Source organism: Anopheles aquasalis, chromosome 2 (genome assembly GCF_943734665.1).
Source record: "Anopheles aquasalis chromosome 2, idAnoAquaMG_Q_19, whole genome shotgun sequence".
NCBI lineage: Eukaryota > Metazoa > Arthropoda > Insecta > Diptera > Culicidae > Anopheles > Anopheles aquasalis.
The window spans coordinates 41,270,001-41,285,000 of record NC_064877.1 but is presented as its reverse complement, the minus strand read 5'-3'; the positions used below and the strand labels follow the sequence as shown (position 1 = coordinate 41,285,000).

The window sequence follows — 15,000 nt, the reverse complement described above, 5'->3', positions numbered from 1 at the left end:
CGCCCGAGAAGTTCGATAATGTAACGGTCACGAAGCCTCCGGAGGAACACGATCCAAAGGATTCGACCGGTGGTCGGGGTGTTAAGTCGTTAAGCGACGCATCGTCCAAAGAGCACACCGGGAAACTGTCGGTGCGCAGTGCACGGAAAGCAGAATCGGTGGCCGAAAGTGATGAATGGGAAACGGATGGTGGCGAGGACGAGGGAAACCAGTCAGACGGTGCGGCGTCTTCCTGCTCAGCACAGACGCCCAAATCGAGCCCGAAAAAGAGCTCGCCGGCCACCAAGCGCCATCGTCGGTTGCGACGCAAGCAGGCACCAGCTGTGGATCGGTTTCCGGCTGCCGGTGATGAAGTCGTTACCGAGGCGCTGGTCGTCTACAGTACGGCAACGGTCGTGTGGCAAGACGGAACGATCGAAACCGGCATTTCGTCGACCGAGCTACGCCCCATTCACCATCTCGATGATCATGAGTTTTTCCCGGGCGATTTCGTGCTGGCGGGTAACACCGATCCGGCCGCAAATCCATCATTTCGTGATTACGGCGTCATACAGCAGGTCGATCATCGGGGGCGAACGGCGCGGGTGAAGTGGTTCAGTACTTACACATCTTCGGCCGAACCGCAACCAACATACAGCGGAGAGACGGAGGTTAGCGTATACGATCTGAAAGATCACCCGGATTTCCAGTACCGTCCCGGAACGATCGTCATCCGCGTGGCAAACTTTGCGAGCGAGGAAGACGTCGGAACTCCAGCCGCCGGACAGGTGGTGGACAATTACACCAACGGCATGGTGAAAGTGTGGTGGGTCGATGGGCGAGTGAGCATGTGCTGGCCACAGGATATCTTCGAGGTTGGGCAGTACGACGGCGAAAACAACTTCTGGGGTAGCATCGATTCGGACAACAACTCCTGGGAAACGGAGGACGAAACGTCCGAGTTTGGTGACAGCTCGGCGCCGGTGCAGTTGGTGCCGAAATCGATGCTTGCCGAAAATCTGGAACGGGCACGTGTGGCGATCGGTCGACTCGAGGAGATGTTTATCATCAATCCGTTCGTACAGAACCAGGAAATCATGCACAAGCTAATGCTGGTGTACAAAAAGTGCCGTAATCTGGACCGTCTGATGAAAACCAACTTTTTCCACGAGGAACATTTTATGGGGCTTGTGGAGCGTGTCCGTAAATCGAATAACCAGACCACGGCGGAACGGGTGCTGGATCAGAAAAATCGATTGTTCAACGAGAATCCAAGCCAGACTGCGGTTGGAACACCAAAAACACCATCAACACCAACGACGGCGGCGTTCGAGACACTCCAGCACGATGGAGAGTTGAGACATGAGAGTACACCGAAAGTTAATCGGGAACCGTTCTTCAGTCCATCGCCAATTGCCGACAGTGCCGTGACGAGTGCAAAGGACAAAATGAATGCCGCAGTGGCTGCAGCACTAGCATCATCACCAGCTAGGGCTAAAGACAGTGCCAGCCTGTTTAATATGCAACTCGACTACGTGAACGTCTATATGAACATGAACGATGATCTCAACAATACGAGCTCGGTGTTCGATCTGGTCGCCAGTGACGATGGTGACCAGTGTGCTGAGACTGACGAGGCACATGACGCAGATGAAAAATGTGTTCCAGCGAAGCTCTGTTCGCTCCTGAAAACACAGCTCCGTAAGGTGCTAGAGGTGATCAACGCTCGCTACTCTATGGAGTGTGTCTTAAAGGAGATCGTTACGATTGTGGAAATGCAGGCACCATCTTCTTCCCAACCAGTGTCGCCCCTAGCTGCCACTCCCAATTCGCCCGAGGCGCCCTCCGAAGTGACGACGCCGGTGGAGGGAAGTGAAGCTGCATTGCCAGCGGCTGAGCCGGTACCGCCGGAGCGTTTCCAGATTGTTGATTCTGCGCCGACCTCGCACAAGTATCACCTCACGGTCTTCCAGACGAGCAATGCCCAAAGTTTTTACAAAGCTGTCCAGCGAGAGCACTGGCTGCTGCGAACAGGATTGCCACCGGGGGTGTGGGTGCGTAGCTTCGAGGATCGGCTCGATCTACTGAGCGTCATGATCGAGGGTCCCAAGAGGACACCCTACGAAGGGGGCCTGTTTTTGTTCGATGTTCAGCTCGGGATGGACTATCCGCGAAAGCCACCGCTTTGCCACTACATCAGCTACTGTAGCGATCGGTTGAACCCCAACCTCTACGAGGATGGCAAAGTGTGTGTTTCGCTGCTCGGTACGTGGTCCGGTCGGGGGTCGGAGCTCTGGAGCTCCACTAGTACGCTGTTGCAGGTGATTGTATCCATCCAAGGACTTATACTGGTGGCGGAACCGTATTTCAACGAGGCTGGTTATGAAAAGCTACGAGGTGAGTTGGGTTGGCTTTCGCATTTCCCATCCCTAGCTATTATAAATTGGCCACGTCCATTTTTCTCGCAATCGTAGGCTCCCAGCAGGGTAAAGAAAATTCTCGTATGTACAACGAAATGGTGCTGTTGAAGCTGTTACAATCGATGACGAAGCTGATGTCGAATCCTCCGGAACTGTTTCGAGAGGAAATCTTGTCCCATTTCCGAACTTCGGGACAAGCTATGCATCAGCGCATCAAATCCTGGATGGAAATGTCAAATGATTACCAATGCCGGACAAGCACTTCAGATGAAAAAGGTAAGGGATTCCAATCCCAAGTGATGAATATTCCGGTGATGAATTCCGGATAGAGATGAAAATGTCTTTTCTTAACCAAAAACTTCATCTTTTAATTCATTTTTGTTTAATTTTTTAGACGAGCCTGGTGCTATCCTGACATCTTCCGAATCTCAATCAACCGGCACCACCTGTACGGCTAGCGGCAAGGTAGATAGTGTAACGCAAGCAGTCAATGGAGACTCTGTGGTAGAACCCGACTTTCCTCTCATTCCGGCTAGCCGTGGTTTTTGCCTAACACTTATCGGTTTGCTGGACACATTCCAAAAGCAATTGCAACAGTTGCCGACTGCTGGCCAGTAGTTGCGTCTCATGTAGGATAACCGAAACGCAAAAGTGGTTGTGGCGACCATTGCCTTTGCCACCTTTATCTTACTCACGCATATGTGGTTTGTGCTTCCTATTGTTATGGAGCTTGTTGTGCTATTTCTTCCATCAGCTTAGTTTTGACGGTATTTGTCGCCGAATGCTATTTTTGGGATGTTTGTCTCAAAAAACACTGCACTGCTCTACACGGCCACATATTACGCACTTCGCATACAAACTATTGTTGCTTGTCTGCTAAGGGCTATCGAGGGTCGTAGTTATCAATAGTTGAGATCGTTTTACAAACATTTCGGTTTCAAGTTGGTTTAAGAAATGTTTTCTGGGTTAGTTTTCAAATGCAAAATCAGATTAGCGTATGCTTATTTAACCAACTGTTATAGATCTCCGCTTGAAGCTATTAGTGGAATAATTTATTAGAAGCATCTTGAATTATATGTTATTACAAATTATGTTACAGCTTTAAAAGTTCGCTCTAGAACAAAAATGAAACAAAAAATCTTTCGTTTATCATCACACGCACAATATTTGAGCTAGAATCATGATATGCGCTTCATTGTTGATGGTTTTTGTCAATCAACTTACGCACATTCTTTCACGCCCTGCTTACGGTCACGGTGTTGTTGAAATGGTTGACACTTAGTTCCTACTTTACACATATCATACTCATGAAGATTATTATTATAATCATATAGATAGTTTTGGTATGGCAATCCCTTTTGTTTGTTAGCACATTTATTCATTTCTCCTAATGGCTTGATGGACTGCCGCTCCGCTTTATATTAGAATATGAATTGTTGTGGCAATCGCTTTCACCTTTATGTTGATATGCTCAACAATAAGCACAGTGCAACACGCAATAAACGAAGTAAGCCACATTGATCAAGTGCTAAATGTGTGCGATACAGGAATCGTATAGGATTGCATGATGCATGAAGTGACGTAAATGCCGTGCCTACATTACATCAATTAAATAAAAATCTACAGTGCGTTAGTAAAACAGCATACAGGATGCTAAGATTAAGCAACAGAGGTAATCAAAAGGGGAGCAAGAGAGGGAGCGAGGATTCCTGTATTCCTGTAGAAAGAATAAAAAAATCCAGCAGTGCAATGGAAAATGCACAATGAACAATAATTGTCCGTAATGATCATATTCGGCTTACAGAAGCTATGAACGAAAAGAATTCCAAGAACGAAATGAAAACAAAACAAAGTTTAAACAAAGATTATTCTAAAACGAATCTAAAGAGCGAAAGAAAAGAAGGATAAACGGTCGATAGTCATTGAAGTAGTAGACGGTATAAACAAAAAAATAGGAATCAAAAAAGTTAGTAGAAGCAGCAAAGTAATAGGCAATGCTCTGCTCACAAGTTTAAGCACGTTATGCAGATCGTGGGGTGAAATCAAATCAAAGTTGGAGACAATGCAGCGGCGCATCGGATATCCAATCACGCACAACTCACGCGACAGACGACGTTGAAACCAAAAATAGTAGCAGAATATTTTAATAATCACAATCCGAGCCCATTTTAGGAGGAATAACCAATAGTTGGCCATGTTCGATGAGAGGATAGGATGCTTTAACTCCAGAATAATTGCTCGTATAAACCCAAACCCCCGAACGATCACTGAATGAATGCTGCTAAATACCATTGTCTAGCATAAACGCTGGAGCTGTTTACCAAAATCCTGGGCAGGGCAACCGCTTAATCGCCCAAGCTCACCCGTGCGGGAGTTGAACAAAGTTGTGAGGTAAAGAAAAGACTGCTGCTACGCACGGACACGCGGGCATTCCGTTTGCGCAGGAATCGGATTGCGACTTTGTGCTGCACGTGTCGCACAAACACGCATGCTCGCAAATCAGATGTGGCGTTACTCATTAAGATGAAAGTTCTCCGTGCAGGCAGCGCGGCAAAGTATGCGCTATCAACTGTTATACTGTTTGCACTATCCAATCAGAAAGCAAGAAAACAAATAGCAAACATTCTATTGTGTGGCTAGGCAGCCACTACCTTATCCTATGCCTCCTGAAAGGTGTTCTCTGTTTTATAAGAGCACTGCTGTTATTCCTCTTCGTTCCTCTGAACAGTAACACAAACCGACTTTACTCCGCCGATTATTCCAAAGAACAGTTTCTAATAGCTTTGTTTGCTACTGTAAATGTAAAGAATGAGCTCACTCAGATACCATAGTAGTGGATGTAGGATGACGGAAATAGTAAGAAGCACGGAAGGAAGATAATCGCAACTGGTTAAACTTTTCCATTTTGTTCCTATTCAAAATGCAAAAAAGAACGCATCGCAGATTACTGCCTATCCGCCGAAGAACAACGACTCGAAACGTATAGTTGCCATTAGATTTGAACGCTTCCATTGCGAGCATGATGGTGGCTTCGTTAAGATGAGGACGACTGTACTAAGAATGCTAGAATACTTAGTCATCATCGACGCACCATGAATGGGAGCTTAATACACACGTACACACACAAACACATACACAGGAAAAGAAGATTATGCGGATTAAGAAGTGTTCGAACAATTTCAAACTGCTCTCTATGCTTTTTGCGGATTAATGAAAGAAAAATCGGAGTTTGAAAAGATGGGCCTCAGATTCCTGAGTGCGCCAGTTGAATGAAATAAAGTGAAAGAAGAAATCCATGCAAAAGATACAATATTTCGTTTTTGCGGTTTTTTGTGGTTATGATTTACTTTAGCTATCTGCTTTATCGTTTCAACTCATCTTTTGGAGGATTATGAGCAGCAGAGATAACTTTCGCGCTCAAGCATCGTGACGAGAGGATATCGTATTGACTGTGTTTCGGATGCACTGTATCTTTTAACCCCACGATCATACGAGCGCTTAAGTACATGGAACCCCTAATAAGTGACCCACGCATACATATGTATGCGCTAATCAAGCGTCCCATAATTCAATTACCACCGGCGGGCACACCAGCGCCGCGTGATAGGACGATGGAAACGCATTTGAAGAAAGTGAAGCCAGTTAGCGTCTGTTTTTAAGCGCACCATTTACTGATCATTCTTTGCTGTACAGCTGTAGATGGTAGTAGATGTTCGAAGTGGTACAGCCGGCCAAACCGGGCTGCAAATGTTGCAGCCCGGGTCGAGCATCGAGATCCGCATGATGACGAGAGATCGACCAGATGGTGATGCCGCGATGTAAAACAGAAGCAATAACGATCCTGATGGTATATCCTTTTTTCTCTCTCGCGATCTTCATTGTTGTTTTGTTGTTGCAGATGTTTTGTGGGGAATAAGTTAACCAAGCATTACGGGGTGTGTGGTGTATGTGTAGCTGCAGAAACGGCACATTTACTTCTTGAGCGAAGCAATGAACGGCTCGAGCAGGAAGATCAGCTCAACCTGTCCCTCGACGTCCAGCTTGTCCTGGGCCAGGGCCTCCTTGGCCTGCATGGCACCGGTACCGAGGGCGAACATGACGTCATCTTCCATGGTGAGGGTAGCCTCAGCCGCGTCATCCGATTCGGTCAGCTTGACGGCCTTCAGGTCGAGCACCCAGGTCTTGACGGTCTTGCCGGCCTGCTGGATGCGGAACTTGTAGATCTGCTGCACCTGGCGGTTGCTCGGGTCGATCGATTCCAGGCGCTTGGCAATGCGCTCGAAGACGGCATCGGACTTGAGGGCCATTGTGAATGAATGGGGTGGGGTTGTGTTTGCTGAGGTACACCGGAACCGGAAATAGAACAAATCGCCTGGTTAGGTGTCACGTTTTTGCTGCTCGTGGGTTAGGTCACGGTACTAGCAGCGCAGAATTGCAACCTTTGCCGCTATCCGTATGGTGCCGTCGGGCGGCTGGACCTGAACGCGAATCCTACTTACCGGTAGAAGACTGAACTGATCGCTGGACAGTATGAAACTGATGGTTTTGCGCCGCTTGGGCGATCCTATTTAAACATGACGGCGCGAACGGCCATCGTGGTGTAGGTTGACGATATGCGCACAACACATGTACGGATGTGTTATCAACCGACGGTCGGCCGGTTGCTTGAACCAAACCGTCGAGAGGGTGCCTAATTCGTTAGATTAGACTACAATGCCGATACGCGGTCTGGCTGTTGCTGCTGCTGGTGTGAGGATGTCGGGCAGAAGGTAGTGTCCATCTGCTGTGTGTGTCTGAGTTGTTAAGCGATCGTAGTATTTCTGATCAATGTGCCATGGTGATGGTGGTAGTATCGTCGGGAATACTGATATGTGTTGTCAACTTGGCGGAGTCACAGTGAGTCAGAACGAAATTTATCCAGTCTCCCCTTCTGTTGCATTAAATGTAATTAAGAAATAATAAAAGTGTAATCTTTTTATCCTTACAGACTTTCTGCATGGCAGTGTCCAGCTGGGGTTCCCGTATTTTGCGATACCTGTATGACTGAGGTAAAAATTGCCTATATTTTTGAAAAATGTTTCGTTACTATTGTTGTAGTACAGCTATAATTTACAAAATAATATCATTAAACATTATGAGGCCAAAAACATATTTTTTCCATATTGCACTGTACGGTACCAAGCCCGAAGGGGAGCAGCCTTGCTTCGGTCAGGTCAGTGTCAGAACAGGGACTAATTTGAACCCGTTAGAACAGTGTGGCCCAGAGATTCGGACGCATGCCTTCCCTTCTCTTCTAACACACTCTTCCAGACGACTGGCCGGCCGACCGGCCGGCATAGGTCGATTATCCGGATGTTGCATGAATTATACAATTACCCGGCTTGTGTCGGCCATGCCGGGTACTTCTTGCACATCTGCAGCGACGTGTCTTTTGCCAAAAGCGTGGAGAGTGTCTTTGAGACTTCTTTCGAAATTTGTTCCACGTCCTCTCTTCTTATTTAATCATCCATCGACCCACGTTCAAATCGGCGGAAATGGGTGCAGTGCATATGGTCTGTAGCAGTGTACCGAGCGGCCAATGGCTCGCAAAATCGCGCAGCGAAAATCTTAACTGGCACACCCCTGCGCGGCCATAAATCAAAAAAGAGTAAGCAGAATATGGACCACCGATAACAAATCGTACCGTGACCGTGCCAACCGCAACCTTTCCTAGCGACCGGTGCGGTGGGTAACGGTGGTGGTTTGTTGGCGATTGTTTCATAGTACAACCAAAGGTGCAGTAATAATTGTTCTTACTGCACTTCATTACTTCTTATATTAATATCAATAAATTAATATTCCATATCAAATTCGACCCCGTTTTCTGTATACGCATAAGAACACATGTGCTGTAGGATACCGACATACGTCCAACCCATGCTGCGTATATGCTAGATAAGATCAGAAGTAAAATTAATTTCAACGCTTAAGTCCTCCACCTGTCGCAATCGAACCATCGTCGATGTCAGAGGTGTTATGCCGCTCGGTGGCACAGGGCAGCTTCTATTGCTTCGGGATTACCTGGATCAGCGTTCGGTGGTGTGCACGTATCAGTATCAACCGGTATCATTGAGGGGTAAATGCAGCTCTACTGCTGCCAGCCGGGTACCGCACCGCTTGCAGCAAGCGGCAAATCTGGTGCCAGATAAATGACTGCTCCACGCCACCTCTTGGAGCCGTTAAGTGGATTAGCCGATAGGACGCGAACTTTGATCGCGATGGAACTTTGCTCTGCTTGCTGACGTAATTATCATTTTTGGTTAGGGTTTGGTTACAGTATGGGCTTTGCTCGTGGTGCGGAATTACAAAAGAGCAACAGATAAGATACTGTATCATGTAAATCTAATCATGTAAAGTACCATGATGTAGTTGAACCGGATTCTGTTGGAAGGCATCGATTGGTGCTTCTAATTTTGCAGAAGCAATAACATTAAATTAAGGTTGTAGTTTGCTCCCAGCGCTAAGACGGTGGGGGTATAGATAGGTTGAATAGACCCTCTATCAGCACGTGTCATAAATCTGTCTCAATCAGTAAATTGATCGCGCGCTGGAGTTGTATAACGGTATCGGCACTTTGGTATTAGTGTAATCTGCCATCATAAGTTCGATTGATTGACACATGGTAGGAGGAGTATTTTTTCCTCGGAAAATGTCTATTCACTGTGTTAAGTTCGATAAGATTACGTAACAGCAGCTATGACTCCATTAGTCCGATGTTGAAGGTTTATTGCTACTTGCACGTGCATAGTTTGGTTGTACTGCACATCGTTTGATTGGTAGCTTATGCAGACGTTCTGTAGTGTGAAGTTAATTTGCTTTTTTCCTAATGCACTCTATGTCTGTAGCTACGCGAGCTTATCAATCGTTGTAAAAAAAAAGACAAAATCAATCGGCACAATGCCCGCCAAACATATATGAAGAAAGTGGAGGCGCTATCAGCGCACCTTATCGGTTCGCTCCCTCTGCTTTACTTTATCGGAGCCGTAGATTATTTTTGGCTTTTCGCTAAGATGCATTATGACCGCAAATGGATTTGCGATTGTAAGCCATTTTTGGTGCAAGGCTTTGGCATGTGTGGGGTAGCCTCGGTCTTCGCGTGGAAGGTTGGGGAGAGATAAGGGCCACAGTTTTTAAGGGGATGTACAGCTGTGGGTTAGTTCAGCTGTTATCCTAATAGTACTCTAAATAAATAAACAAATGCAAAACTTAGATGAACTACAAAATATTTCCTCTTTTAATAGCTCTGACTACATTGTTAGGTGAAGACTACGCGAATAGTTTTTTTTTTATCAGAAAGTAAAAGATACGAGTGAGTCCTTCAAATTAGCGATCACTAACAGCAATTTCTTTTCGCTTTAGATGGATCAATCTTGATTATGTCTACGCCGAACAGATGATAGACGTTTTATTTATTCTTGGTGAATTAATTAGCTGTTCTTTTATTTCCATTATTCAACAGATAAAAGTAGGTAAAGCGTTTGGGATGAAAAGCGAGTCTCAAGAACGATGTAATTTAGTTGCATTTAATGTTAAAATAAAAAAAATCTATTAATAAAAAAGGATTGTTTGTGCTTGGGGCCAAATATTTGAGAAAATTAAGAATTAAAATTAAATTTAAGGAAACATAAAAACTGCATTTTCTGGATCGATATTATAGAAGCATATGTCTTTCCAACGTGAACTAAAAACAAACATACGGGTCGTTCGTTTTTATGTAAAAAAACGTGAAAATGTGTGATTACGGGCGTCTCCATCGGATATAGCTCCGTCGCGACGCTTTGAGCTAAAAACCCCTCGTGAAAGAAGCTTTCTAATGATGCTCGCCGTTCCTTGGGTGCAAACTTGCAAGCAACCATATCGGTCCTCTTTTGAGTTTGAATTTCAACATTGTTTTCGGATGACTTGCCGTTTTCTTGCTTACTGCATGCCGCTTATGATCAAAACACTTCAGTTTAGTGTGTGTAGGAGACGTTTATTGATGGCATACAAGTTAAGTTCCTTCCCATTGAAGAGCTGCGAATTGTTGAAGGGTTGAGGGTACCGGTGAATGTACCGGTTATAGGAAGAACAACCATTACTTTATTTCCACATACACCTAATTCGATTGTTGTAGCGAAGCCACGTACTTCATAGTGGTGTCAACGAGCTCCTTTTGGAACTCGGCATAGTCCGGGAATTCGCCTGTCACCTTAGCCTGCCATGCTTTAATTCCCGGGTAGGCCTCAAGATCGTATTGCATCATACCAAGCGTGTTCAGGTTGCTCAGCATGCAAATATCGGCGATCGTCAGATGATCGGCAGCGGCAAACTGACGCTCCGTGACGTACGATTCCAGCAGTCCCAGTGCCTTCTTCAACCTGGCCCCAATCTCATCTGTCATCTGTCTCGTCTTGCGCACCAGGCATTCCACGTGCTCAATGGTGCTTCGGAACAGAAGTCCATTGTCGAAGAACAGCCGCTGATTTACGACGGAGCGCACCTTCGGATCCTTCGGGTAGAGCGAATCGTCTTTGCCGTACTTCTCGATCAAGTAGATCACAATCGCATACGACTCGTACATTACGTGGCCATCGTCCACCAGGGTGGGGATCGTGTGTTGCGGGTTAATCTAGAACGAACACCGACGAGAATGGTTTGGGTGATTGATGAGCACGATTCGCTGCGCCAAGGCGCGGTGCACCTACGTACCTTCTTCAGATTCTCGCGCACTTCAGGCAGGTGTGGATTCGTTTCCTTTAGGTTGAAGGTAATGCCGAGCTTTTTACCGACCAGCAGAACGGTCTGGCAGGGAGGCGAAACAATGCTGTAGTACAAATCCATGTTTGCTGTATGAACGGGTACACGCAGAAGCCGCGACTGATGGCCCACCACACTCTGTCAGGTAGTTTTATACTTCCCGTAATCTTTGGGGCGTCCCATCTAAAGTGGCACCAATACCCTTGTGGATACGAATGACGTGTTGGTATGATGAAATGTTTAGACTCGTTAGCTGATTTTTTGGGGAGGGGAATGAGGCATATCAAGAGGTTTCTGAAGATGCCACAAGTCAAACATTAACGGGCTGAAAAGCTCAGGCCCCCGGGAGTGGCATGGCAAACTCATAAGGCAGGGGAAGCATAATCAGGATGTCGGGCGTCGCATGATGAAATCCGGAATCGATTTTACGATGCTCATCAGTTGATAGCCTACGCACACATGCGATACAATTCGATTGGTAACTGTATTTCATACTGTAGAGGGTGTTTACGGGGAGGGCCTTTTGCGGCCGGTTTTGTTTTGGGTTGATTCAGTGGGGAATTCGCTAAGGGATTCGTTCATCGCTAAATTTGGTATCTGTTAATCTGCTCGGTGATAAAAAAAAAACACACGATTCACATGCTACGGATGTGTGCACTGCGATGCCACCGATTTTTATCAGAAACATTACATAGACTGACCGATATCCTTATCGCACAACATTATCGTCAATTTAGGGCAGTCGCTAGGATGACTTTCTATTTTATGGAATCGATTTCTAATTGTTTTCTATTTATGGAATAAGCATATGTTTGCTTATATTATAAGCTTTTTTTTATTAAATGTGAAATTTCTAGTAGAGTAATTTATTGCAAGATTAACATTTTAAAAGAGCATTTAGCGCCAATTTCTTTTTCCTTTTGAGACATTGTTTTCCTCGGAACAATCATTCATTAATAACAATATCGAGATATTACTTTTCTGGAAGTGTGTAAAAGAATGTCGTTGAAAAGATGTTTGGTATGTTCTCGTTATGATCTCTTGATGTACTGGTGTCAGTATGTACCCTTCATAGATTTTTATGCTCTCTTCAACGTGCACACTTTAATCATTAGCTTCCACAAGAGAAAACAAATGGGGATTCAATTGAGCATTTAAACAGCAAACACACCGGTAGGTGTGAGATCGGCGAAAAAAGATGGCAATCGATAGTGATGCAATAATTGAATTATTGTTAGCCGTGCTCCGACTTCTAACGCTTCTAACCGTACACACCTCACTCGGTCATGAAGCAACAGCCGAAGTTAAAGCATTCTTTTAACCTTGAGTTACTCAAGACCTTCGCCGCGGCTACCTTAAACGATAGAAGAAGCTTTGGATCAAAACATAGAACGAATGAATGATTCTACAAACAGCTAGTCATTCAACGCTTGGTATGAAGCATACCGGTTGTTCGTTACGCTACAGGGGCCGTGGTTCTTTCATGAACATAAAAAAACAGCCTACAAAAGAAGAACGCAGAAGAGAACACCGAGGGGATTTTCTTGCCGAAACGCTTTGCAATGGAAGCCAATTAATTCCTCTTTATTGAGGTATTGGGTGTTTCTCGATGTAAAGTTTAGTTTGCTCCTGCAGCTCCTGTTTGAAGGCATCATAGTCGGCGAACTCGGGCGTAACACGCGAAACCCATGCCCTGATGCCGGGATAAGGTTCCAGATCGTACTGCATCCAGCATCCGAGTGCCGTAATGCTGCTGAGCATAGCGACATCGGCGATGGTCAGATGATCGGCTGCCGCATACGGTCGCTCCGTAACAAATCTTTCCGCCAGCTCTAGAGCCTTCTTGAGCTTTGTCACCATCTCTTCCGATGGCTTCCGATTGGCCAATGCTTCCTCAAGGTTAGCCAGCACATTTTTGTACAGTGTTCCGATGTCAAAGAACAACCGCTGATTTACGACGGAGCGCACCTTCGGATCCTTCGGGTAGAGTGAATCGTTTTTGCCGTCCTTCTCCACCAGATAAACCGCAATCGCATACGACTCCCACAGCACATGGTCTCCGTCCACCAGGGTGGGGATCATATGTTGGGGATTAACCTGAAAATAATCCGTTGGTACCCTGTTGAACCATGCGCTGAACGGAGAAACACTTATTCACTGCTTACCTTCGTCAGGGTGGCCATATCGGCCGGATCTTCAAGGTCTATCTTCTTGATGTTCAATGTTATTCCCAGTTTACGCGCCGTTAGGAGCACCGTTTGGCACGGTGGCGAAATGATATCACTGTACAGTTCCATCCTGCGCGATTGTACGAGTACGAATGACGCCCAGCATCTGATGGCATCAGAGCGTTTTAAGCGAACCGCGAAAACCTTTAACACTTTCGTTCACCAATACCATGCGGCTAGCCCATGATTTACCGGGCAATTGAATGTCGTTTCTATCTCTGGATGCTTGTCGTTGTGCGGGCAATGGTTGCGGCTTCCACTTAATCTGTCTCTCGAGGGTTTGTCTAATTTGGGGCCCCCAAAAACCGAGCCAGGGGGAAAAAAATGGAAGAAACACGGTAAACAACCGTCTGGAATTCATTACCGACAAGGGGCATAAGATAAGGAAGCACTGATTGAAACGATAGTTACAGTGCTGGGTGTGGAAGTGGGTTTACTCCCTGCGATCACGTTTTATGAGATCATTTAGAAGAGACAGAAGGTCTATTAGAAGGTGTATCCTTTTACTCTTTTTAAAAGAGTTGTATAGAAATGTGTGTTATGTAGGTTTATGATTGGTAGTGAGCCTTAAGAGTAGCGAATAAATTAGGCATAGTATGACTCTTGAAATTTGGTAGATTCCTTATCACTATTAACTATGAATATGATAACCATGCGCTCCAATCTGCCTCTCTGCTAGATGTGTTAGAACATTAATCTCAAAAAAGGACAGAGAACCATTCTTAAGAAAATATTAGAAGTGATATTCATAATCAGTAAAAGTCGCTGAAACGGATTATTAAACATTCAAGTACACTCAGCATTTGTTAGGAACAAATTGCAAAAATAACAAAACTATACATATACCACTATTAGAACACTAATGTTTTTTAGAAAACAGCATTTTTTTAGCATTATATTTTTTCCTTTTAGGGCAATGGAGATGTCCTTGTCCTTTATTGTTAGATGATAGTTTCAGCCAGCTGTGCTTCAGTTCAGTTCATTGCTAATACTGTTCACTTCACTGTCGATGCGTCTCATATCATCCGGCACGTTGACGAAATTGCGAATGAAACTCATATCGCCCCCGTTCCCGTCCTTTCTCTTCACCAAACAATCAAACCCCAACAGCTGTTGGTACCGCAACGCTTGTAAATGTATAAATGATAGCCGTTCGGCTACCGAACGGGCTCATTTCATCCTCTTCCGGTTATGGATCTGTACTATAACATCCTATCACCGCCATCGCGTGCCACGCTGCTGCTCGGTGAAGCGCTGCAGCTCAAGTTCAACCTCATCAGTCTCGATGTGCACCGGAAGGATTACGTGAACGCTGAGTTTAAGAAGATCAACCCACAGCACACGGTCCCCACGCTGGTGGTGGAGGACGGTGTGGCCATTTGTGAACCGGGTGCCATCTTGATCTATTTGGCCGAACGCTTCGCCACAGGCTCCAGTGGTCTCTATCCACCGGCCGATCCGTTGCGCCGGGCCATCGTTAACCAGCGGCTTCTGTTCGAGTGTGGTACGCTGTACAAGTGCATCTTCCTGTACTACACGCCGGTCGTCCTGGAGCGTGCCTCACCGGTGGAAGCCGATCGCCAGAAGCTAGAGGAAGC

General features: G+C 45.7%; 5 protein-coding genes across 5 annotated transcripts in view; 2 read left to right on the top strand and 3 right to left on the bottom strand.

The window, feature by feature from the left end:
* The window catches only part of LOC126569677 ((E3-independent) E2 ubiquitin-conjugating enzyme), a 5,278-nt gene extending 1,938 nt beyond the window's left edge, over positions 1 to 3,340 (top strand). The window contains exons 3-5 of the mRNA XM_050226932.1: positions 1 to 2,376; positions 2,454 to 2,675; positions 2,794 to 3,340. The exon at positions 1 to 2,376 is cut by the window's left edge and continues 503 nt beyond it. Of these exons, the coding sequence (XP_050082889.1) occupies positions 1 to 2,376; positions 2,454 to 2,675; positions 2,794 to 3,017 (2,822 nt within the window). The 3' untranslated portion in view covers positions 3,018 to 3,340. The remainder of the gene's footprint in view (positions 2,377 to 2,453; positions 2,676 to 2,793) is intronic.
* Positions 3,341 to 6,047: 2,707 nt separating this feature from the next.
* Positions 6,048 to 6,942, bottom strand: LOC126581187 (uncharacterized). Its single transcript, XM_050244675.1, has 2 exons — positions 6,899 to 6,942; positions 6,048 to 6,735 (listed from the first exon to the last, which is right to left on the bottom strand). The coding sequence occupies exon 2, from the start codon at positions 6,704 to 6,706 to the stop codon at positions 6,371 to 6,373; it is 336 nt and encodes a 111-aa protein (XP_050100632.1). The 5' UTR covers positions 6,707 to 6,735; positions 6,899 to 6,942; the 3' UTR covers positions 6,048 to 6,370.
* A 3,554-nt stretch (positions 6,943 to 10,496) lies between these two features.
* LOC126581460 (glutathione S-transferase D5-like) lies at positions 10,497 to 11,275 on the bottom strand. Its single transcript, XM_050245134.1, has 2 exons — positions 11,127 to 11,275; positions 10,497 to 11,046 (listed from the first exon to the last, which is right to left on the bottom strand). The coding sequence occupies exons 1-2, from the start codon at positions 11,256 to 11,258 to the stop codon at positions 10,534 to 10,536; spliced, it is 645 nt and encodes a 214-aa protein (XP_050101091.1). The 5' UTR covers positions 11,259 to 11,275; the 3' UTR covers positions 10,497 to 10,533.
* Positions 11,276 to 12,713: 1,438 nt separating this feature from the next.
* LOC126581270 (glutathione S-transferase 1-like) lies at positions 12,714 to 13,480 on the bottom strand. The gene is made up of 2 exons (XM_050244806.1): positions 13,340 to 13,480; positions 12,714 to 13,271 (listed from the first exon to the last, which is right to left on the bottom strand). The coding sequence occupies exons 1-2, from the start codon at positions 13,469 to 13,471 to the stop codon at positions 12,759 to 12,761; spliced, it is 645 nt and encodes a 214-aa protein (XP_050100763.1). The 5' UTR covers positions 13,472 to 13,480; the 3' UTR covers positions 12,714 to 12,758.
* Positions 13,481 to 14,590: 1,110 nt separating this feature from the next.
* Positions 14,591 to 15,000, top strand: part of LOC126581269 (glutathione S-transferase 1-like) — a 660-nt gene continuing 250 nt past the window's right edge. Inside the window, exon 1 of the mRNA XM_050244805.1 lies at positions 14,591 to 15,000. This exon is cut by the window's right edge and continues 250 nt beyond it. Within this exon, the coding sequence (XP_050100762.1) occupies positions 14,594 to 15,000 (407 nt within the window). The 5' untranslated portion in view covers positions 14,591 to 14,593.